Here is a 25,124-nt window from a genome sequence, read left to right as displayed (position 1 = left end):
GACATGTTCAAAATAAAAAACAAAAAAAATGACATTAACTGATTACTTTTTGTACATGTAAAATATATGAAAAAAAATTTGCAGGTATCTGAGGACTTGTTTGTATAATAAGACACAAACAATGATTATTAGAAATTTGTTTTTGTTACATACCTAATGTGCGTGCTAATCTCCAAAATGTCTGACTGTTCTAAAATTTGTAAATGTTAGATACTGCTGTAGAATAATAAATATAATATTATGCAATGTGTAAGAATTAAAGGTTTACCAACAAGATAGACTATAAATTATTTTGCTGAACTTAAATGAAAAACAGAAACTATAATAAGAACTCAATAGTATTAGCAGTCTTCAAAACACAGAAGTACCAATGTATTACACATTGGTACATATGAGTAAAGAGAGTCAGATTAGTTAGTAATTTATTTTTTCAAAATGAGACTGATATTTATTATATAATCTCTAAGCGGAATTATAATAATGAAGTGATCGCTACTCATATAGCTACTAATTTTAAAACCATGTGTAGATGTTTTTAAGGTATCTAATACTGCTTATAACGAAACGTATTCTACTGTCTTCGCCAATCATCGAAACATTTCGCCATGAATGCAATAGAAATATACTACTATCTCAGTCTTTTATATTCGTCTACATAATATAGACAGTTCATACACAAAAATTTATAATTAAGTATTTTTAGAGATTTTAAAGGAAAACAATTAATTCAAAATAGATTTGGAATATAGAAGTCAAAAGCTACTCTTAGTTTAATGTTATTGTTAAATGTTTAGATCGTAGTTATATAATTAAATTGTCAAATATAACTTTTGTAAAGTGTTTTTAGCTAACGCTTCCTTTTCAGTGTACGACTGTTCATGAATCTTGAAACAGTTGTTTCTTTGATTATGCATATCATCTATTACTTCTATTGTATAAAAAGTAGAGTTGTGAGTTAGGAATTAATTAAAAATAAACAAATTATTAAAAGTGAGACATAAAAAAGCAATGGAAGTGTCTAATGAAATAAAGGAAGATATTCGCAGAACACAATTAGATTTGAAAAATGCGATACGAGTACATCAGGTTTGTTGCTTTGTTATTAAAAATATTTGTTTGTAAAATATAGAATCTCACTTAATTATGTGATTGTTTACTTCAGGTCTGGATCGCGCGTCTTCAAGAAGATGAAAACGTATGATAATTTTTATTTTGTTCATAACATGAATCATAAATGATATTGCATTTTCTCATAATCGAATATTATTTTAATTTTCAGAATACACATATAAAATCAAAAGTTAAAGAAGCCGAAAAAGAAATTATTGTTATTGGAAAAAAACAGGTATTATTTATTTTATTACACAAATATTGCTTGGAGATTAAATTATGAGATCTTGATGATGGTTAAAAATTAAAATAGTACATCCATCATTTCTTAAATACTGGCATTCTACCTTCATGTCTGTTTATTAACCCATACAATATAATGAGAAGAGTTAATTTTTAAATTGATGAAATAAAGAATAGATTATAGAAAAAAATCAAAGTTTAATTAACAATGTGTAAGGGTAAAAAAGTTTAAATATTATATTTAAATTTATTGTAATAAAATTACAATTACAGAAACTAGTAGTTGAAAGGCTACGCAGAGAGTTAGAATTGTATCAACAACGTTTAAAGGCAAGAAATAAACAGATTAACATCGAGAATGATAATCACTATGTAGCTCAGCAGTTACGGGATCACCAAATGCAATATCGTAACAGGAACAGATCTAACTCTGCCTCCTTACTTAAGCCGTCTGTACTCAATGAAATACATATAGCTAGTGAGAATCATGCAGACAATGGAAAAGAAAATTTATCTGATTCAGATAGTGAATTGAAATTATCAAATGAAAAAGAAAATTCCAACCAGAGTGAGAGTGATGAGAAGGAAAAGTATAGAAACTATTCACAATTGCCTAACACAATTGATAGTAGAAATAATTTTGCTAATGCTCTGAACAAGGTGAAGCAAGCCTTTATGTAAGTATAATTGATTGAATATAATAACAGTAAGTATAGTCCAATAATATTATACAATAGACTTTCTATTGTAAACAATATTAAAATATTATTAGGAAATAAATAATAAAATGATAAAATACTGCATAAGCTGACCTTAGCATCGAAATTGAACTGTTTTAGATTTACAGTAACATTTTATTAATATAACTCAAAATAATTCAAATTCCGCTGATGGCATTGATAATTTGTAAAATATATTTAATACAAAATAAGTAATTATATATACATATTATAAATCTAAATTATTAAATACCAATGAACTCAATAGATACAGAGTCTTAAGAGTAATTATTATAATAATCATATATGTGTATTTGAATTCCAGCGGAACTAAGATTCATGACAATGAATGGCAAGATCATAGATCTGACTCAGATTCCTCACCAGGAGTAGAACTTTCACCGACACCATCACCTCCACCACTTCCTGAAGCAGGGGAACATGTGTCTCAGGAGATATTTATGAGGTAATAATCTGGTTCTTGTTTAGAAGAAATTTAAATAACACTAACATAATAATTTTTAATACAATTGAGAATCCCTATATAAATAATTTTGGTTTGTTTTGACTGAGTTATATAATAGTAATAACCCACGACAATTCACACAGTGCCATTTAATCCCCATATTATTGATATAAATACTAAAATATATATTTTTTAAAATACATAATACATAATATATTAAATACATTCTGACCTATACAATCATAGTCATGAATACAAATGTTTGTACCAAACAAGAAATCTAGTCCAGTGGAAAGTTGGATGGTTTGATAAATTTTTAGAGCACATCATGGTGGTCTAGGAGTTTAACAGATAATCATTCATCTATGAATCTAGTGCATAAATAAGTATATAGCACCATTACAACTAAAAATATTGGAAGCCTTTTATTATGTTCGCATTTGCAATAATAAATAATTTCTGGAGTACACACCTGATCCCAGAATTTTTATATAAATAAACTATTAATTTTCAATTAGTCTGTGTAAATATTTACATTAAGCTTATCTAGGGTAAAGAAGCTCTATGTAATGCATATATATATATATATCTATAGGTTTTTTGACAATGCAATTTTAATTATAGTATAAATTGTTATGAAAGCACATAGCCAATGTGCATTGTAACAATAAAAATAAATATTTCAGGCTAATAGGTTTGGTCACACCATCACAAAAGGAATTATTGCTTAAGAAAAGAAATGAACGGCGCAAAAGGTCGACCACAAGTACCAACAGAAATGATTTTTTATACGGAAATTTTGATATGATCTCTGTAAGTATATTTTGTTACATAAATATAAGAAATAGTGAGTATGTTCATTCTCAGGAATGGCAATGCTTGAGTGGTATCACGGCGTCACATGATGATTATATACCATTATGTTGTAGTGCTGTTCATGTCTGGTATCTATATACCTATGCGTCGGCTACCACTTACCAACAGATGGGGCGTCAGCTTGTCCTTCCAATTACATAAAAATGACAAATTTGTTGCCACTCAGATATTTGATAACCACATGGTACCACTAATAACAACGCATGGTGGGGGCATTGTGAGTAATATGGAATAATGACTCCATTGCTAGCAACATATATAGTCAATTTACCTCCACGCGGTTCTCCCTGGAAACCAACCATGGGCTAACTTACCTGACCTTATGCTCATTATCTTTTTACAGAAACGAAAGAAATACAATCAATATCCTTATCTACAAACACACAATGATCCACCTCAGACACGTTCTGCAAAATTAAGAAAACAACAGGTAATTTGTCTGTTAACTACAAGCTTATAACTACTATTAATATTTAATTTTTACAATGTTAATGTTGAGACATCATTAGAAGTGATTAAACATTAATTGATCTATAAACTTGCAATGCTTATTGCATATACATATAACATTGTAGAATTTCATCCATAATAAAAAAAAGTACCATTTATTAGAAAATTGATACTTATTGAAATTTTACTGCTCACTCTTCCATCTTGAAATTTGTAGAAATTTTCTAAATAATGGGGACTAAAATTTACTGTATGGTTTAGCAAAAGTAAGTGAAGAAACAGACTGTGGAAACATGGATTTTCCTTTATATTATTCAGAGATTTTCATACAAACAAATATACCTACCTACACTGATTATATTGTTATATGGTTTTGCAGAGTCAGAACAAGTCATCTCGTGAGGGATCTCCATCAGGATCATCCACAGAAAATAAAGGCAAGCCATTTATTTATTTTTTCTTTAAATATTGTTTTTGCCTTGGTGAAAATTATTATAATTCATATTATACAAATATATTTTCAGCTTTAAATAATTTAATTTGTTAATCATTAATGAAATTTAATAATTAAAACAAAGATAGTTCTGTTCCATATGATGAAACATAATATCTTACATCTTCAAATGATTCATTTAGATACGTAATAGAAGTTTAAAAATTGTATTGTGTAAGTAAAATTTATTTTTCTTTGGCTCTCTATAACAGGTTGGAGTAATGCTAAACCATTGTGGGCTGCTGCTCTGCCGGCAGGTCTTTCAGTTGAACCGGTTTATTCGTCGACAAAAAAAGTTTGTAATAGCTGTGGAAGAAATGGTAAGTAATTTAGTTACCTATTTACATCTATGCTGTCATATAACTACACTGTTTACTGTATATGTGTGTATTACTTGATAGGAGAGGCGCACTTCTACTTTGCTATGTCTATGTTCACACTGTACACATTTTAGTGCTGAGGAAGAACAGCATCCTGTGCATACCATTAGCCTAGCAGGTGTAACATTTCATTGTAAAGGCCTTAAAGCTCCAAATCATTATTAAGAAAACTCATATATATGATAGACAACAAACATAATAATAAGTTATTTCGTATGTATATACACTAGACTATAGGGGGAAAGTGGTTGTTAGTAATGAGGGCTAACTCCAGTGCTACCAATGTACCTTGTACCAGGTACCTGGAAACCATTTTGGTAAATTGCTATTTTCCATGTTGGGCTAACTGACCTGACCTCATGTTCTCTTCTCATCCTCCACTGGTGTCCCGCCGTCGTAAACCGTTAAAAAAATATTTGTAATCCTCTATTGTACGGTAAATACATTTAAAATACTTAGTTATTTTAAATGTATTTACCGTAAAATATACGTAGTAGGATGCAACGATCTTGAAAAATAAGTTGTACAACGGCGGACTTATCCCAAATCAGAGATTTCTTGTAGTCAACTTTAGAATGACTGAAAGGAATTGTGAAGTGGTGGAAATAAATACATACATGACAGTAACAACAAAGGAAAAAAAATGGCAAACACATTATTATATAACTATTTTATATTATATGTATTAAATAAATTCTTGAGTATAATATAAAAATATACCAACATATAATGCATTATCTGTTACCGATCAGACGTGCCATCGCTGCTGGTTTGGTGCGCGGGGTGCTGCGTGTGGCAGCACACGGGCTGCGGAGACGGACTGTGCGCAGCGTGCGAGGCTCCGTTGCCAGACCCTGCCGCCACTCCCGCTTCCGTCGGCTCGCACCACCACGCTCACCACACCCACCACGCCCACCACGCCCTGCATTCCGACGACGCGCAGCTCTATCGAGGTCTGTCCCTGTTCGAAGTTAATTCATATATCACTTTTGAAATATATAAGCGCGCATTTTTTTTTTTTATCAAAATACCTATTGTCTAGTTCCGCTAGCTTCTTTAGTTGAGAAGAATTGGCGGTAAACTTAACCGGTGCATTTTTATTGGTACGAAATGATACGTTTTATAATATGGTATTAATAAGTAGAAAATTATTGGAATTTAAATAATATCACTGTGATTTATCACATATATTTTACTGTTTCTTTTCTTTACAAGTCTCTTGCAGTTATTATGTCTGCCTTAATGTTAGAGTAAAGAATATAAATTGTCACCACTCCTTTTTATGCCCAGGATGTCGTACAAAGTATATCACATATTTCATTTTATATATTCAGATAAAATTGCGGAACGAAAACGTTTACAAGAAAAAAACATAGAATTATGCGAAGAGTTACGAAAATTAGAAGCTAGAGCAGCGTCACTCAAAGAGAACTTAAATGATCATAATGCTGAGAAACGACAGCTCCTTGCAAACCAAATTAAGACGCAGAGAAACCTTCAGAAGCTTCTGGACTTCATCAGTCAGTTCAAGGAGACGTCCATCAGTATACGCTCCACGTCAGTCAGTGACTCTGGTAGCGAGATTAGTAAAAGCAACGAGGATTGAAGTGGTAAGTGGTAGTAACATATTCAATTACTATTATTTTGTAGTTTCAATTCTCCGACATTTTTTGTTTGCAAAAATTGCCTGAGAAAGCGATTGATTAATGTTTTTACCATTGCCTGAGAGATTATATGTTCGATGAGTTTTTAATTCTATTCGTTTTGTTCCAGATAGAAGATCTGCCTGTGTCTCTGTATCTAATGTTTTGGTGGATATAGTGTTTTATACATAGTATGATTGTTGTAGTTTTGATACAAAGTAGATAGTTTAAGATGCTTTCGTCAGATGCCCTTTACAAAAGTAAAATATCATACTGATTTATGTGATAAATGAACGAGTACGAGTATAATGTTGTTTGACTTTTACTTCTAATTGAAATGTTATATGAAATATTACATAAATCACGACTTGAAAGATTTTTAAGAATCTTAGAATGTATTTTTATTTCAGCATATGCATATGTTGTTTTTAGGATTAATCTTAAAAATATTACTTAGCATAGAAAAAATATTACAATAATATTTTTTCTATGATTACTAGTATTTTTCAATCAACAAAGACTGACGAAAGTAACGAAGTAGCCATGTTATTGCGTAATTCATGGGTGTAGATGAAATGATGTTTTGTAATGAATTAATATTTAAGATTCCTAAGTTACAATGTTTATTATTATAAAAATATCAATTTCTAATACTTTTAAAACCATCAAATGATTTTAATAATACATACATCCGTTAAATATTCAATTTCAATTATTTTGTATGTTTTTTTATCAAATGTTGTTAATGAATGAGAGTATGCTGAACCATGAAATTATTTTAATATCTCTTTAATAATATTTTTGTAATTACGAAGTAAAATTGAGAAAGAGTCGATTATTCATTAACTTCTATTACTTACTGTTTGCCAAGAACTGTGAAATTAATAATGACTTAATTTCGTTGTCCTTACATTATAAATTGATTTATCAGTAAGTAATTATTTCAATGTACTTTATTTAAATGAATTATATTCATGAAAATAATAGCCAAAAGAAGTGTTCAGTATTATTTCTAAATTAAATGTAAGTAGGTATTATTTGATTAGAAGTTAGTGTATAGATCATAATAATTTTTGTTTAAAAAAATGTTAAATGAATTGATTGTTCGCTGTGATATGATTCAGTTATCCTTGATCGTTGATAAGTGTCTTGTAAATAAAATTGAATAATTTGTAAATAAATAGATTCATAAATTGGTAATTTGAATTTATTTTATATTAAAGGAATTGTATGGCAAGTTTATTGGAAACTTCAAGCTGCAGGTTTAGGTAAACCTGTATAAGTAACGTAATGGTACAGTAGATAACACATAAAGCATTCTAAAATATGAATTAATTTTATGCTAATTCTAATATTTTCTGTCCTTTTGATACGTCCTTTCTTAACTGTTCAATGCTCCGTTCCAGCATGTGGCACTCGTATTGGGACAGGTTCGAATATCTTTCCATTTCAACAGCACCCTGCTGGTCAATGGTTACCACTCCTGAGAAATAGGACGTACCAAAATAATTATTTTCTACGTAAGCGTTGACTTTAGAAATCCAAACGCATTTTTAGCTATTTCTACCAATCCTATTAATTCAGTTGTGCCTTTTGCTAGCACACTTTTGTACGAATATTATTGTTATAATCCTTTCAAAATAATGGGAATTACACATATAGACAGTGCCAGAAGTAGATCTTTTGCTGCAAATGCTCTTCAAGTAAATCCACGGCAAATACAAATACCTGTTATTGGTGGTCATTCTACAGAGACTACAGTTCCACTGTTTTCTAATTTGACGCCATGTCACTATAGCATTGATTCGTGCCAAGCTGATATGCTGACGAGACTTGTGAGAAAAGCTGGCACCGAAGTAGTTAATTACAAATATGGACGAGGGTCATCAGTGGTTGGTTTGGCTTGGTCTATTAATGAATTTGTAGACAATATATTGAATGCAATAAACGGCACTGAAGACATTGTACACTGCTACAGCGCTAATCCACATTTTGGTACCAGATACTTTTCAGGGCCTACTGTTATTGGACCTTATGGCATAACTCAAACATGTTGCGATTTTTCTATGAGTGACTATGAATCCTTTATGCTGAATTCTTCAGTTGCATCTCTCAACCATGATATAGAGGTAGGTGAAAATTATGTTCAAGTAATGCAACACACAGGGAGACAGTGATTTGTTGTAATAATGTTTACAATCTTAATAAATGTTAAATCAGCATGTTTTCTATCTTTAGCATAACTTCCTGAATGGGCACTTTGCTTTATATAGCAACAGGTGCTATATTGAGCGAAGTGCTTAGATATGTTAGGTACATATATTTATGTAAACTCATAGTAGCTGAATTATTTTTGCCACACGTTAAGCAATATGTACGGCGCGACAGTCGTTCGTCGAAGACCGACGTTTAGTTGCACTATAAGTAATATACTTGGGGATCAAACTATAACAGTAAGTGGTTGCTGAAAAAATTTAATTAACTGATTTAATATTTGTATTATAGGCAGTTGTGTTCTTTCTTACTATATTTTTATACGGTATCTCATATATAAGAAATCTGTTGGGGGGGGGGGGGGGGGGATAGTGATTCAAAATTATGACGTGCATAAAGGCCGATATCTATGGTTTACGAGTGCACGATATATCACTGCAGGAAGGAATGTAATGTTAATAAATATCCTGTGAAATAAACAATTTAGTAAGCAGTGGCAAAACTATATATTAAATTACTAATCTTATGATATCAAAAAAACCAAGCACATATCCGTGTCGTTTATCGCTATACCTATACATTCCGGCTAAATATTAATATGCAATACCTAACAAGCTAGACGATATAAAAGTCGACGAAAGAAAATGATATGCATTGTAACCTACCTCTAGTATATATAAGTATTTATATAAACAAGTATTGGTATGATTTCGCTATCTTTTAACAAGTATACTAAGTACATATTGCAATTGTTTGCATAAAGTACATACTAAGCACGTATTTTATAAGCCACAATATTCAATAAAGTCCTATTTTCAACTAAACTAAGTTCTTCTGTTCAGCTTTGTTAGTATCATACTAAACGTATTTACTGCAATGTTAAAATGGCTCCATTGAACGTTCCAAACAATGGCAAATTGGATAGAATAGCAACAGTCGTAATGGAAGCTGACGTGAGCTATAATAGTCCAATATCGGAGGAATGGCACGGTGCGGGCACAAAGCGGCCATCCGAGCCGCATCTAATTCGGAACGGCGTTACCTACTGTCTTGAGACGGTCACTGCAAAATTTTATGCAATAGATTTCTTCCCTTTTTTATTTTAGGAGTAAATTATTTTACTATTACTAAAAATATTTTTTTTTATAAAAAAAAAGGAACCTGCCTTATCTAGACACATTTATGTCATATCTTTAAAATAATTTCAATTTCAAAATAAATGTTTGGTTATTAACTTTGATTAGGAATTTATATAGGTATTAAGATTCAATATGGTTACTAAATGGAACCTAACAATTACGTTGGAATCATCACTTACCTTTATCTTCTGTATTAGAATAATCAAGAGAAAGCGACTAATATTGTTTTCACATTTTGCATCATAACTCGAGAAGTAAAGGGTGTAAAATAATTTCCGGTTTTGAAAAGTAACAGATAGGTAATAAAAATAAATCTGGATAAAATGGATTAATTATCGATGTACAAAAATTATTATAGCTACTATGATAACAGCAAGTAAGTATTATGTATACCTATAATGTTTTTTTAAATGAATCGTGGACCCTCCTACACTGATACGATGGCGCGGCACATAGGGAAGGATGATGAGCATGAAGTCAGGTCGGTTAGCCTGTCGGGGCATATTCACCAGGAATTAACAACGATGGCTCCCAGATTGTCACTTGCCCTCGTTACTAACAAATCCTTTTCCCCCGCTATATTTATATGTACAACTATATCTACAATATTTGTTATAGCAAAACTCTTAAGAAAAACCTGCGCTTTAGAAGATTTTCACGTAAAATTTATAGCACGTATGTCTTATAAAAATCGTAACATTGAAGATATTGATTGGAATTACTTGTGTGGTTATTAAAAGTTTATGTAAGCTAACATATAAGACAAATGCTTGATGCATTTGTCTTAGTATGTATCTCCACCTTAATAATTGTAATTGAATGAGGGTCGTAGGTAATCAAGCCTTAACATCATATAAAATAGTTCAGTGCAGTCGCAAATAAGGATAACGGCAGGGTTAGTTTTAAGATAATCACTATAGTACGGGTTGCGGTGACGTAATGTCGACTTTAATGTCCCAGTCTCGGGTCTTGACGACCTCGGCTTGATGGGTGTTAACACCGTTAACTTCGGAGGGCTAAGGATCGAAGGACCACTGATTACGCTAGTGGGATCGTTTATTACGGTGAAAACTGCTGGTGATTTTGTTAGCAGCGCTACTTGTAACTCCAATGTGTCTATTATTGTAGGATAAACAATTTGATTGTGTTAGAACTAGCATCAGATATAGGTGAAATTTGTTTGACAATTAGTAGGTTTATATATAGTAGGTATTTCGTGAATTGTCTAATTCAGTGTTTTGTTCTATGAATAATATGAAATAGCTTACAACCTTTGAATTCCTAGAGGTCACATAGGTATAATGGCACAGATCAGTTAATCATTAATGTAAGTTGATTATTGTAAAACTGTCTATTTATGAAAGTATTGTGTAAGTTTGTGATTTGTTACAATAAAAAAAAACATTTATAGATATATATTTACGTAAAAGTATGAAAGTAAAACAGTTATGTTATTATAAGAATGTTTAAATTACGATCTGTTTAATCAGCTATTTATTTAGTAAACAATAAAATGTTAAATGAGTATGTAATTTCTAAAGTCGTTGAGTAGTCTGTATAGTGTTTGCAGAGGCTGTCTGAAAACATCTGAAGCCTTTTCAGATATTGTGCAAAGGAAAAGGCGAAGTAAGTCATTCGTGACGACCCGATGTTCCCTGGGGTGTCATCTGTTTCGATGCCTTCGTCGAACATATTTCTGTCAACATATTACATACCTATGTAAACTTTGTCTTTAAATTTATTAGCAATAATGTTATATTTAGATATTTTCAAGCTTATCATTTAGTGAATTAGGTATAAGTTACGACAAAACAAAGTCATAGTGCAATTATTGTCTAGTACTAGACCTTATCTAATAATATATAAAAGTACTACTTTCCAAAATAAAAAAAAATTTTTGAATGTGTAACTATGATAGTAGAAAAAAATTGCATGAACTTTACCTAGTAGTATCTACTACCTACTTTAAAGATAGATTTATGATATAAAATCTTTCTGTTTTTCTCCTGAGATCCTAAATATAAAATGAAACTATGACCGTAACGTATATTAACAATAATATCAATTTTAAAAAAAAATTTACATTAAGATTTTTACACAGACAACTGAATTGTATATTTTATAACTTGTAATAATGTGTAGACGTTGACGTAGCAACGTAGCTATTTCTACAATCGACGTTACTCGCTAGCATTATAAGTATATAATTACACGAAAAATTTAGTTATTAATATTTACACGATGAATTGTATTTATGTGTGTAGCGCGACAACTGACTGAATAATTGTATTAGTGTAATTACTAAGAGATTTAGCAAAGAAGTAGTCAAAAGTGACATATAAAAAACATATCCAAAATTATGCAATATTTATAAAAGGAATGCTGTATAGCTGCCAGCAACAGAATTGTTATAGTATATAATTATCTCCCATATATAATGTTAACGCCAGAAAACAAGAGATCAAGCGGTAGAAAGAATGTGTGCAAGTTTCCGAACACCCGCCCGCCCACAGGTCGTTATCTCGCCAAGTTGTTTGCTAAACTCGCCGCGGCAAGAATTGCAAATGGCGATAATTCTAACTACACCGATAAATCAGCTACACCCGTTCAACTTTTTTCCCCTTGGGTACCGCTACGTTCTGCCATTGTTAGTGATTGATCACTCCTTACCCATACTTAAACTTAGCACCAACATGTGTTCCTAAATTCAACTTGAACTTGTCGATGCTTTGGCATATTCAAATTGTAAAAATCTTATTTATCGTTATTTGATTGCCAATAAGTAACGGGTAAAACGCTTACGAAGATTTATGAATGCGATTTGTAATAATTTCGTTGCAGACATATAACATTGTTGAATTCACAGGTGCAAGTAAGAGAATAATAATAAATATATAATAACGACAATTCACATCAGACCGATACAAACAATCATACTCATACTTTATTGATCAACAAACGCCGAATACACCGCTTTACTTGCTAACAGCTAGACCATTCTAAAACGTCTAGAATTGCTGATGGCTTTATTTTAATTTTTGCGGTGTTGTACTGCGTTCTGTAGATAGTTATCTCTTACAATATCCAACATAAACATAGTACAGTAATCAGATATTAAGTTTCCAATCAGTGATATAGAAAATGTTTTTAACGTACGTTTTTTGAATGAGGTATAATATTTGCAAAGATACCTAAAAAACAAGTCAGTGGTTAGCTAGTACTCACACTAGATATATATGCACTGTACATATCATATATATGCAGCGTTATAAGTATCTACGTCTTAGATTAAAAGTAGATATTATATATCCCAAATTGCCATTACGCTTTACGAAAAGCAATAAATTAACCGCTAATGGCGCCCCTGGGAGCCGACTATCCAAACCAATAATACAATTTATAGTCGTAGCTAATCATTATTGCTGCTTAATTGTAACGTAATTAAGTTGCATAATGGAATATTACATCAATAGTCATTGACTGGATAGATATATACATGTAGTTTTATCAAGGTAGAATGAGAACAAAGTCATCTATTATCATTTAATTTTAGCGTCAATCAAGGAATAGAACCCTCGATTATCGGAAACAAAGCGGAGTCCTAAACCGATAGACCAATGATATCGTCATGTTGCAATGTTACACTTTGTCCCGTAATATTTAGTCTATGTTACTGTAGAATAATGTAGCTTTGAAATATCTAATTTTAAGATTTATTACTAGTATTTACATAACCTAATTGCACAACTAAGCACCTAAAATTAAAAAGCTTAAAAAAAATATGATGACTAAAATATATTATTAAAAGGGGTCCCTTTAGGCAACGTTCCGAAGATACTGGCAGCGTTCCCTCTTTGAATAGCAAGATTAATTCTTTGTCCAAGGTAGCTGCCAGCTCTTCGATCTTCTGTGATGTCGACTAACCTTTTCGTTATTTCTTTGAAAAGTCTTATAGCGCTAGGACCCCACGGACCAAGGGTCTCGACACCGAATGGGACAAATTCATATTCGGAGCCTGTATTTACATATTTTGGCTTTTTCTGCCGCTTCACATGCCGCACCAGCTCTGTTGTTGGTTCCATGTAGATGGGATGGGGCCAGCGTGTCTGCACAGGTTGCATCCCATACCAGCACCCGGCCCATCTTCCATGGAATCAAACTCATACCGTCCGGTCTCTTACCATCGTCTCTTACAATACCAGTCGGCTCAAGTAGACTTGGTACGTTGACGGTGGCAAGGGACCGGCGTATGATATCGTTAAGTGCGGCATGTCTCGAGAAACGGCCTGCACTTTTTTGGCATGACAGTCCGTGATGTCCTAGTTTGTCGACATTACTGCCACAGAGACATTTGTGAGGAGCGCAGACCGGAACCCCAAGCTTTGTCCCCCTCTTAACGTGTGACGTAATTATTGGATATGCCCTTATTTTGTAGGTAATAAGTGTCCCGGTTTGAAATATGTGAGTGAATTACAAGATATTAAAGCATTTTTACAGTAAGCAGTCCTTAGGAATGGTAACGCATGACGAATACAACAGGAGTCACATGTGCAGTGGTATTATTTGTATATGAATTCCTTATTGTCACCGTAGTGTTACAGAATTGGAAGGTACAAAAGGTAAGAAATATATTTTTTGTTTGTTGAAAGAACTAATTTTATCTTATATACTAATCTTATAAATGCGAAAGTTTGTAAGTAGGAATGTTTGTTACACTTTCACACAAAAACTACTGAACGTATTTTAATGAAACTTTACAGTAAGCTTAACACATAGGTTACAGAAATAAAAAGAGAGAATAATGAAATGGGGTAGTGGAAAAATATAAAGAATATTACAATATAATTAGGCAGAAATACAGACATAACTGCTATATAGATACATATAACCAGTATAGTAACCTATTCCATACTGTAAATATTAACCTGACGAAATGTCTTTAATAAATAATAACTACAGATTGAATCTTTCAATAATTTCATTAAGAATATAGTGTAACTATACATACTTTTGTTTCTAAACTAATGAATGACAAACAGGATGCGAGTTGGTAATATGAAATAATGACAACATTGAGCGAGGCCCGGAACGGTGCGGCGCGCGGCGTGCTCCGGTACGCTTTTAATAATCGATTTAATTGAGCCAATGAACAATTTAATTAAAATTCTAAAGACACGGCGGCGGCCTAGCGAAGCGCGGGCCCATGTGTGTTACGGGAATATTTGACTTCAGGATTATGTTGAAACGACTACATAAATCACATCAAACCAGTATAATCTTAAGAGATTGACAGTTAGATTCACTGCAGTCAATCCATTATTCTAATTACTGTCTATAATAAACAATATATCAAATAATATGTAAGATAATATTCTCTCTGTAGACTAGATAGACTACTTTTTGTTATTTGTTACGTACTGACCCGTGTATTTTCCGTAGAAAACCTGATAAAAAAATAAGATGCCTTGCGATGTGTGGTCGCCAAGTATAGAAAGTAGTAATCATATAAAATATTTGCATTAGAGGCATATAAAAATAAATAAGTATCTGCTCCACATCTAATCTCTATATGTCAATATGTAATGGATTCTAAATTTATATCATGAATAAATTTATTATTTGGAAAACGGCTCTTCTAAAGATATTTTGAGATTCCCTCGAAAAAATAATAGAAATGATGGGTTTAATTAGTAACTTTTGAAATATAAAAAATAACAAAGATTACTGATATATAGTCTATATATTTCTATGTGTATCATCTTTGCATCTTTGGATATTAATGTTTCTTTTTGTTTTTGACTAATTTTCTACTCCGATCGTGGTCTCATTATAATTTTGCATCTTATATCTTTATTTGAATATCTTTGTTTGAAAACATCTTTCATAAAGTGTTACATCATTGGGTTTTGATGTTAATATTTGAAATAAACGTTGTTCGGTCTGGATGATTCGTGGAAGTTACTGCAACTCCATAAAAATATGCGATTATTAAAATGTCTGCAGTACAAATGAGCGTTGTGGAGCGCCAGTTATTCAGGTATATTTACGGTACGGGTTATTGGAGATCTGACGAGGGTGACGTCTTTGTTGGTAATATCTACCCTTCTGTGTTTATTTTATTAACGTCGCGTGGGACGCGTATTACATTGAGAATTATATAAACAGATTACTAATTGTTACTACTTATAATATATTTAGTTTCTGTTCCAACTACATATAACGGAGGACTTCCTAATACTGAACCAACTTTTATGAATATTATTATTATATTGTACACAGCTGCTATTATTGTTTTCACCTATCTTTCTTCGCATACATCTTTTAAACCTGTTTTACCTGTACACCCCTGGTACAGACATGTTGGAAAGCTAGTATAGGCTATCACATAATGGTATATCACCAATGTTAAGGGTAGCCATGTTAATCTTACCTTATAAAAATTGTTAAAGGAGGGAAAAGGAATTGCTTGATGTGGACTGTTAAACCCATTTTTTTAGCATAGTTTTAGCAATGTACCATGTCTGTTTGACCCCTACGCGGTTTCCCCTGGACATTATCATGATATATACTTGTTGAATGTGAACTGTCTTGACCTCATACTCATCTTAGTATCCTCGGCTGGTGGGGCATCAGCGTAAACCATTAGCGCTGGCGGGTGCACTATTCTATCTATTAATTATGTGTAAATGTAATGTACATATAAAAATAACATACCAGACACAATAATATACTGGTATGTTAGTTTCTTGTACCAACTTAATCTGCCCTTAGTCATTGTGTTTGTTCCCAGCGTGAACCGTAGCGTTTAATGTCCAATCTAGGAGCTAAAAATGCGTCCTGTAATTGTCACTCAATGGGGCTTGAAACATAAATTGCATGTTCGGTGAGTGGTCATTATGACCCCTTCGGGTGAAAGTGTCACACGCACGCGCTGTGCTTCGAGATAAAGCTAAGATAAACCGCGACCGCGAGTCGCGTGGCTTGCGCGTGCGGCCATTTTACAGTTAGCATAGACTACATAAACTGTTAGAACTAGTTCGACTAGTTACCTACTATATTATACAGGTATAGAATTTGTATTATCTATTTATAATGAACCTCAACAAATTTTAAGTATGATCTATTCTATACATACAAATAAAATTGGAGTGTCTGTTTGTAATATTGAAATAACCGTTTTTTACTACATACAGATGAATATAAATATGGTACATACACCAAAATAACATTTTTACAATTTTTGTCTGTCTGTCTGTTTGTTCTGGCTAATCTCTGAAATGGCTGGACATATTTAGACTTTTTTGTAAGGTAGCTGATGTAATAAGGAGTAACTTAGGATACTTTTATTTTATAAAATACTTTTATGTTATAAAAATAAAGTTAAATTCCTCGCGGACGAAGTCGCGGGAACAGCTAGTTTTATATAAGAATGGTTCAAGGGTAACTTATTTTAATACAAGATATCAGGTGCGAATTTATGACATCTCAAATAGCACAAATTCACACCTGATATCCTGTATTAAAATAAGTTACCCACGGATTCCATGATGTATTAAAACATAATAATATTTTAATACTTGAGTAAGTGTAATTGAAATCTGTTGCATAAAGTAGCTTAGAATCGAATTATGTATAACACGTAAAAAGAAACTAACCTAAAAAAAACCAGAAAATTATATATTTAAAAAAAATCATCATTAATCATATGCGATATTTACACATAAACACTCCCTACTTCTTGTGCCTACATATGTTTTAAATATTGATAACCCTTTTAAGTATAAGGGCCGAATATTGTAACACATATCCTGGTGCAGGTTCTATTCTATTACTTACATATTTACTGCTTATATATTGTCTTGTATTAATATTTAGTCATTCCACGTAAAATGTTGAATTACATTTATTACTATACTATTACTATACTAAAATAAATAATATTACATTTAAATCTAAGTTACTAGAAAAATTATATTATTATTATTCTACTATTACTAAAAATTATACTATCTATAATGAATTATCTATAATGAAGTATGTAGTCCCGTTGTTACTAGCTAATATTTATCTTTCTATCTATATTTATGTTCGATTTATATTAAAAATCGAGGTAAATGCAATGAATATCTAGTCTATCTAGATATTGTTAACTCTATGTGCGAGTCGATTGTGCCCGTGAATGTTCAAAAGCGATTATACAAAGCTATCTATAGCACACAAAAGCTGAAAATGGCCGCAAATCCTATATAATGTGGTTAACTACGAATTAGAAATGATGCCTTATCAGTCTAACGCAACAAATGCTGTGAAGTGAAGATGTTAAGAATGAGAAATCTTAGAATGATATAGTATTAAACGAAATTATAATGTACATATATATCTATATGATACCTTGGAATATAATTTGTTTCCAACAAGTTTATACAGTATGTTGTAATGTTAAGAGTACCTGCTCTTAATTAATATTAAATAGCATACCTATATAGAAATCTATGAATTTGCAAAACTATTAATACGCTTTCAATTAAAGCAGGTACCTACTTAAAAAGTCTTACAATATAATATAGAGAGAGCTGAGAAATTATTTAATATTGGCAGTTTTCGCTTCTAGCTTTACTTAACTTAACACTACAGACATATGAACCTTATAGGTATAGTAATAAATAATATATACCGTCACTTTATAAATATACAAATATCTGTTTTAATGTCGGATAAATTTGTATTCACGATCTTATAGGTGTACCTAGGTGTCGGGGTAATAAACCACTAACCTACAATGTTCACAAAGCCATACTACGTACTACAAAATCTTTTTAATAAATAGAACAAACAAATCTTATATGATTGTCTATCGTACTCTATTCCATGAAATATCGAAAGTTTCTATAATATACAATAGCTTTATGATTCCAAAATAATCGCAACGAATACAAATAAAGCCAAAATAATCACAACTAATATGACATTACGCGGCGGTTTTGTTCCCTATAAGCTTTATTCTTGCGTTAATACGAGTTGCGGATTACACACCATTGAGCTCGTCGGGTGCCGCATGCAAAATAAATAAAGATTATTTTTACTGTCGTTGAGTGTCGTGAGAATGGCATTCAACAGAATAAATCCCGTCGTGGTATTCGTTGCTAGACAGAATACTATTTATCAGATAATTGTATAATAAAGTCCTGTAAAATACTATATTTACTAAAATTGCTATCCTTACTAATATTATAAATGCGAAACTTACTCTGTCTTTCGCGCATTCACACCAAAACTACGATTTAAATAAAATTTGATACACAGATATTCTAGACCCTGAGAAAGGACATAGGTTACTTTTAAAGCTAAAAAAGGGGTTGTAGGGTGTTGAAAGGGGAGATAAAGGATTGTATGGAAGTATCGTCATTTTTAAAGCCAGAAGTTTGAAACTTATTTTGTAAATTGTTGATTAAAAATAGAGACAAATATGACATCTAAAGTTTTGTACCCTTAGGGGATTGATTAGTAAAATATAATAGGGGATGGATGTTTGTATAGAAATTCGTACGCGGACGAAGTTGCGGGTATAGCTTGTACATATGTGTACAAAAATGTATATATATATATTAAAAATGTAACAGATCATATCTGTACATGGAAGATATATGAGAAATATAATATCTAATTTGTTCTGTGGTCATCGTCTTTAGAAATTAGATGCGGTAATTTTATAGTAATCTATTTAGTATTTGGTTTGTGATCTCTTTAGTGAGCATATTCATCTTAGATCGCACTTATCATTTAATTAGATCCGTGTCAAGCGCCCTTGTGGCTTCAATTTTATTTTATAACGTCATACACACGATCCTCCCTTGCTAACTATAATACAAACATATTATTTCCGTTGCGGAATATTTAAAAAATGTATCGTCAGTTCAGTGTGTCTTATTTTAAGGTTTAAAATTGAATAAATGGCTTTTTGTGTTCTGTCAGATAGGGTTGTCTCAATAGCTGGCTTGCGTCCCTACTGTTACAGTGGTCGTATACTGTTAGCTACTGGCCAGTTGACGCGGCAAATTAATAGGGTTGTGCTACATATATGTTGCGTTTAATTAAATTTGTACCTTCATATTGCTGTAATCTGTGGTTTTGGTGTAAAATTAATATTGAAAGACTGATATTTGAAATAGTGGTCAATTATAGTGTATTAAATAAGGACAGAGATGTGTTTATTTTCATTCAACGATGGTATTAAACGATACCATCGTTGTCTGCAAAATAAAAAAATAGAAATAATATAGAAAATATGGCTACGGCCTATTTGATAGTATAAGCGGTTATTTATACGCTGGATTACATTATTCATAATGCCTTATTAGTGCTGAGAGAAAAGCGAATTATACTTGGTAGTTATAAATACTTAATTTTGTAACAATGATGAATGTGTTAGTCGTATAAATAAATTATAATTAAATAAATATATAGATCTATAAAACATCAGTGGTAAATAACAGACCATAAAAACGAAAAATAAAGTTTGTTCATTTGTGCTGAAGTTGTTTATAGCTCAAAAAAGTACTCATTTAGGTATATTAAATACGTAGTATATATAACTACATATTGTTCATATTTATAAAAATGTAATTGAAAACGATCACTAAGCAATTTATCTTATCTATTAAAATATATAAAAAGGCAGCAAAGAAAAAAATATGTTTAGATAACAGTGAGTGACATCCCTATACGAATATGAGTTGAAAGTGCATTATGTCTTGCGCATCCCCGCCGGATATTAAGCCCCAAACTTAATCACGTCCCTCTTACAATATTAAACAGTAAAAAAAAATTATGTGCAACTCATTACACACCGTTAAATTCCCACGAATTTTTTTTAATGCTCTTTATTATTTTCACAATTAGTTTCGTGAAGTAATGCGTTCACGCTGCATAATTTCTTTGCCATTCAGCGTGCTCGCATACGTAACTTGTATTTAAAATTTTATGAATGCGTCGCCTTTTTATAGTCCGTACCTACCTATTCGCGTGACAAAAAATACTAACTTTAATGTAATGAAATCTCGCTTTATACGCGTGACCAGATATTTGAACAAAACGAACAATGTGATATAAATCTTCACGTATGTTATCTAAGCATAATTTAAAGACTGATGAATTTGCGATTTTATATTATCATAGAAATAATCTGAATTCAAATAAACTTAATACAACTACTTTTGAATAGTCATATTTTTTATATCAATTACTCATACGTAAAACAGATGCACACAAGAAGAATGAGCGAGAAAATTGCTTGTTAGGCTTTTAAAGGAATGTTCTTAAACAGTATATATTTAAGCTTTGTAGTAGTTAAGCAAAAAAACATATTAGTTTATTTTAACGATAATTTTAAATAAGGTTTCTTTGAAAAGTATAGTGCTTAGAATTATTTCTATGGAAGTTATACTTTTATCAGTCTATGAACAATTTAGGAGCGACTTAAATTCTGTTTAATATTATTTGTGCAAACTAACTGTCAACGCAAAGCCAAAGTATTAATTCTAAGTATCTGTAATTTATAATAGTTAAGTTTATTTTATAATGCAAGTATCGCAAGGCAAATTTGGACATTTTTGAACTTACACACCACGCGAGATAAACCGCATGAAACTTCTGGTACAGCATATAAATAATAAAAATCTGTAATAGTATTATAGCTGTATAATATATACTAATATATATAATCTAGCTTTATAATATTAGTATAGATTTGTATTATTACTACTATATACTAATATTAAGTACATATAAGTGAACTCCGGAATAATTGCAGTGAGTTAAGAAATTCTTTCACTGTTTGGAAGGTAAATTATTCCAAAGTCACGTAGGCTATATATATTAAATTAATATATAATATTTTAAGAAACTTATGAAGATCCGGGTAAAACAGGAGCGTGTTACTAGTCTATATATAAAATTATAAAGACCAAAATATGAACACTCAAATTTATTATTACAATCGCTTTGAGTTTTACTTTTTACTGACGGCCAACTGGCGTGCAAAATGAAAAATGCGTTGCGTAAAAAGATGAGTTTAAACTGTGTTTAAATTTGCATCAGCGGTGGCTGTGATGCAGATGAGTGACGTCACGTGTACGCCGCACTCACGTAGGTACCTAGTGCTACCCCCTCGCTACGCCTAATTGACACCCCTCTAGAGGAGATCACGGATTTGTTCATTTTTAAAGGAAACGAGAACCGAGAATAGACATATATTCAGTAATTTTTAATGGCTTATAATGGTATGATTTGTATGCCTGCACTAACGGTTACGCTGGCGGGGCACCAGTGGAGGATTATAAGATGTACATAAGGTCAGTTCAGTTAGCCCATCGTGGTAAATACACTAGGAATTTATAACGATGGTTTCACACGTGGAGGTTAATCTGACATGGTATTAGCAATGGGGTCAACAGTCCACATTACTAAAAATTCTATTCCCCGCCATATTCAGTGATTATATAATAGCTACTCATATAGTATCTAGTAAAATTACTAAATAGTAATTAATAGATATTAGTGACTTCCATATAATGAGCAGATTTAAATATAGATGTACGTCTTGTACTCCATACATGACGTACATACTATATTACTAACCTGGTGAGGGAAAGATATAGTTAAGCCGGTTGTTTTTAGAACCAATGTACACTGATTTAATTTAGTTTTTCAAGGGATAATTACGACTATATTACAAAAATATGTCGCTTAGTTAGTACAGAATAAATTGAAACATATATGTCTATAATTATTCTCTACTAGATAAACTTATTGGAATAAAACAAACACTACATTTAAAGTGAATAGTTTATAATTAACTACTAAGTACTACAATATATTAGGCAAAACCTAATTCAAATTGGTCAAGACTTTTCTGAGTTTAGCGCGAAGAAACGCTAAGCGATCATTTTACATACATTTTACATTTTTATGATATAATAGATAGTTTTCTAATTAAATTTTCCACTAGTAGTTGCTTAATCTACGAGAACAAATATCGCGAAATAATGTACATCGTAGGGTAGAGTTAACGGGCCGTGAGCCGCTGTGCGTAGGACGAAGGCTGTATTATTTGTCAAGTCGCCAATGTTGGGGCAACGCAATCTTAAAATCAATTTTCATTTATTCGCGGCTTAGCTGTACTAACGCGTGCAGCGTGCCTGATCACTGCCATAGAGCTATAATTAAATAGACCTCACATATTTTGCATTTTACATTTCCATTGAAAAAAATATACTAGATCATTTGTAAAATACCTTATCTTATGGAGATAGTATTATAGTATTCCTAAACGAAAATATGGTGGCATTTTACACATATTATTACTTATTTTTAATAAGCTCAAAAATAATATCAAAGTAGAGTAAGAGTAAATTAAAGAGCAAGTGAAACGAAGTAAAAATTTGTTTGCTAATAATTTAGAATTTTTTTATGATTTAGAATATCACCGATGTCTTCAATTAAGAATTTTATTTAATAAAGACGAATACACTTTTGAAAATAAATATGCAGTAGATACCTATTATGAATTAATAATTGATTAAATATAATAGCATATATGGCTTAAATTATAAGTAAACGGGATATTTAACATGTGTGTGATGAGACACACATGTAATTAAAAAATATTTTTTAGTATAAATATTAGTTCACTTCTACAAATTTGGGACTCTATGTAAACGTATGGCCACTACTCCGTCGAATAGTCTCGGGCGGCATGAACCGACAAAATCTTTACAAATGTGGGCCGTTATCGTGCCGCCCGATTGACCGGCGGGCGCTGGATGTCGGCCGCACATTTCTCAGCTTGAAAAATAACGGATTTATTTAATTTTATGGCCACGCCGCGTGCTGAATGGACGATTGGGCAACCGGCCGACGGAGGGTTGGCCGACTTCATTTGTTCTTTTTGTCATATTGTGACCGAGACAGTTTCAAATTACGATCTTTTGGATTTACTATTGAAATTGAGTAATTTTCACTTAGAACAAATAGTGAATAATATAAAGGTCTGTAATTTACTCATTAGATGACTTGGAATACATTTACTAAGTATATTATTTGACAAAAAAATTTGAAGAACTGTCCATATTTAGATAACAAATTGTCAATTTATTAAATAATTGACATTTTCTATAATGTTTATACATTACTGTAAATGTGCAAATTTCGGTAATTTTTAATTTTTCGGTAAAATCTAAGTTTGCCAATTCTTAATTGATACTCTATTGCCTAATTAAATCTAGGTCAAAACATAAACAATATATAAAAAGATGCATCATTCACAATTATGCCATTTAAAAATCTACTCAAATCTCTCAATTCATCACTAACTGCAATTGATAATGATGGAATACTTACATTGCATCAATAACTGACATTGAATTCTTGCTCTATAGATTTATACCGTCTGATAGAATAGTCGAGCCGCTTAAAGATGCTTCTGATGCGACTGACGCAGTGACTCCAAATCAATTTACACGAGGTCAGTAGCCGTTCAGCATTGACCCGTCTCAATTCCAGTATCAGTTACTGACCCAATGTAAATGAAGTTTAATATTAAATGCAGCTTACAGTACATAGGGTGCGTTCACTGCTTGCTGTTTGTCGTCTAATTTGTGGATTAGCATAGGTATAATGGTTCGTCTTCCCCTGTGTTTACATTTCTCATGGCAGCGTGCACCCGCGGGCCAATTGATCTCGTTATTTTAATCCACGTTCATAATTTTACCGTTTTGTCACGTCTGTTACTATCGATTTGTCATGCACGAAGTAAACTAAAATTAATGTTAAGGGAAACACTAGATATTATTAACCACGGCACGGTTTGATGAGAAACTTCTTAAGTCCAATTTTTCGTTTTCTTATATTTATTTCGTCTCTATGGGAGTACCCAAAAATTATGTGCCAGGTCCCCCCCCTTGCTTTGTGAATTGTATGCGTTACAATATATTATGCAGTGAACAATGAAAAAATCCGTCCAAAATCTTACTCAAGGGTTATCCTAGGCCAGAAGCTGGGTAAATCCACATAAGTTCCGATTAAGCAATAATTACCTTGTATTGTCATATTAAATTTCGTTTATATGAATTCAGCCGTGAGTAGCAATTTAAAAAATACACTCTTTCATATTTCATCTCATATTCTCTTATTATTTCATGTTATACGGTATCTAATGGCTATTGCGCAACATTTAAATAACATTATGATTTTATAAAATAATAAATAATGTAAATAAGTATAATGTAAAGTATTATATTTATAAATTAAATTACTATATAGCGTAGGCACTAATTATAATATTCAAAATTTTCAAAATTATAAATTTTCGATAATGTAACAATTTGTATTGCAC

The 25,124-nt window shown here is 31.7% G+C and overlaps 2 protein-coding genes across 2 annotated transcripts; both read left to right on the top strand.

Annotated features, from left to right (window-relative positions):
* Nucleotides 1–663: 663 nt before the first annotated feature.
* Nucleotides 664–7,410, top strand: LOC131854806 (uncharacterized). The gene is made up of 12 exons (XM_059205968.1): nucleotides 664–1,086; nucleotides 1,163–1,195; nucleotides 1,280–1,345; nucleotides 1,627–2,030; nucleotides 2,398–2,538; nucleotides 3,225–3,351; nucleotides 3,758–3,844; nucleotides 4,244–4,301; nucleotides 4,570–4,677; nucleotides 5,490–5,690; nucleotides 6,072–6,347; nucleotides 6,511–7,410. Exons 1-11 carry the CDS (start codon nucleotides 1,009–1,011, stop codon nucleotides 6,341–6,343), a joined length of 1,575 nt encoding a protein of 524 aa, XP_059061951.1. The 5' UTR covers nucleotides 664–1,008; the 3' UTR covers nucleotides 6,344–6,347; nucleotides 6,511–7,410.
* Nucleotides 7,411–7,787: 377 nt separating this feature from the next.
* Nucleotides 7,788–8,557, top strand: LOC131854746 (malate dehydrogenase, mitochondrial-like). Its single transcript, XM_059205888.1, has 2 exons — nucleotides 7,788–7,810; nucleotides 7,918–8,557. The coding sequence occupies exons 1-2, from the start codon at nucleotides 7,788–7,790 to the stop codon at nucleotides 8,555–8,557; spliced, it is 663 nt and encodes a 220-aa protein (XP_059061871.1).
* Nucleotides 8,558–25,124: the final 16,567 nt, after the last annotated feature.

The sequence above is a fragment of the Achroia grisella genome, unplaced genomic scaffold, assembly GCF_030625045.1.
Source record: "Achroia grisella isolate CSIRO2021 unplaced genomic scaffold, CSIRO_AGI_Agris_v1 utg1245, whole genome shotgun sequence".
NCBI classification, from domain to species: domain Eukaryota; kingdom Metazoa; phylum Arthropoda; class Insecta; order Lepidoptera; family Pyralidae; genus Achroia; species Achroia grisella.
The sequence above is the reverse complement of the archived record's forward strand: the minus strand, read 5'-3'. Positions and strand labels throughout refer to the sequence as shown.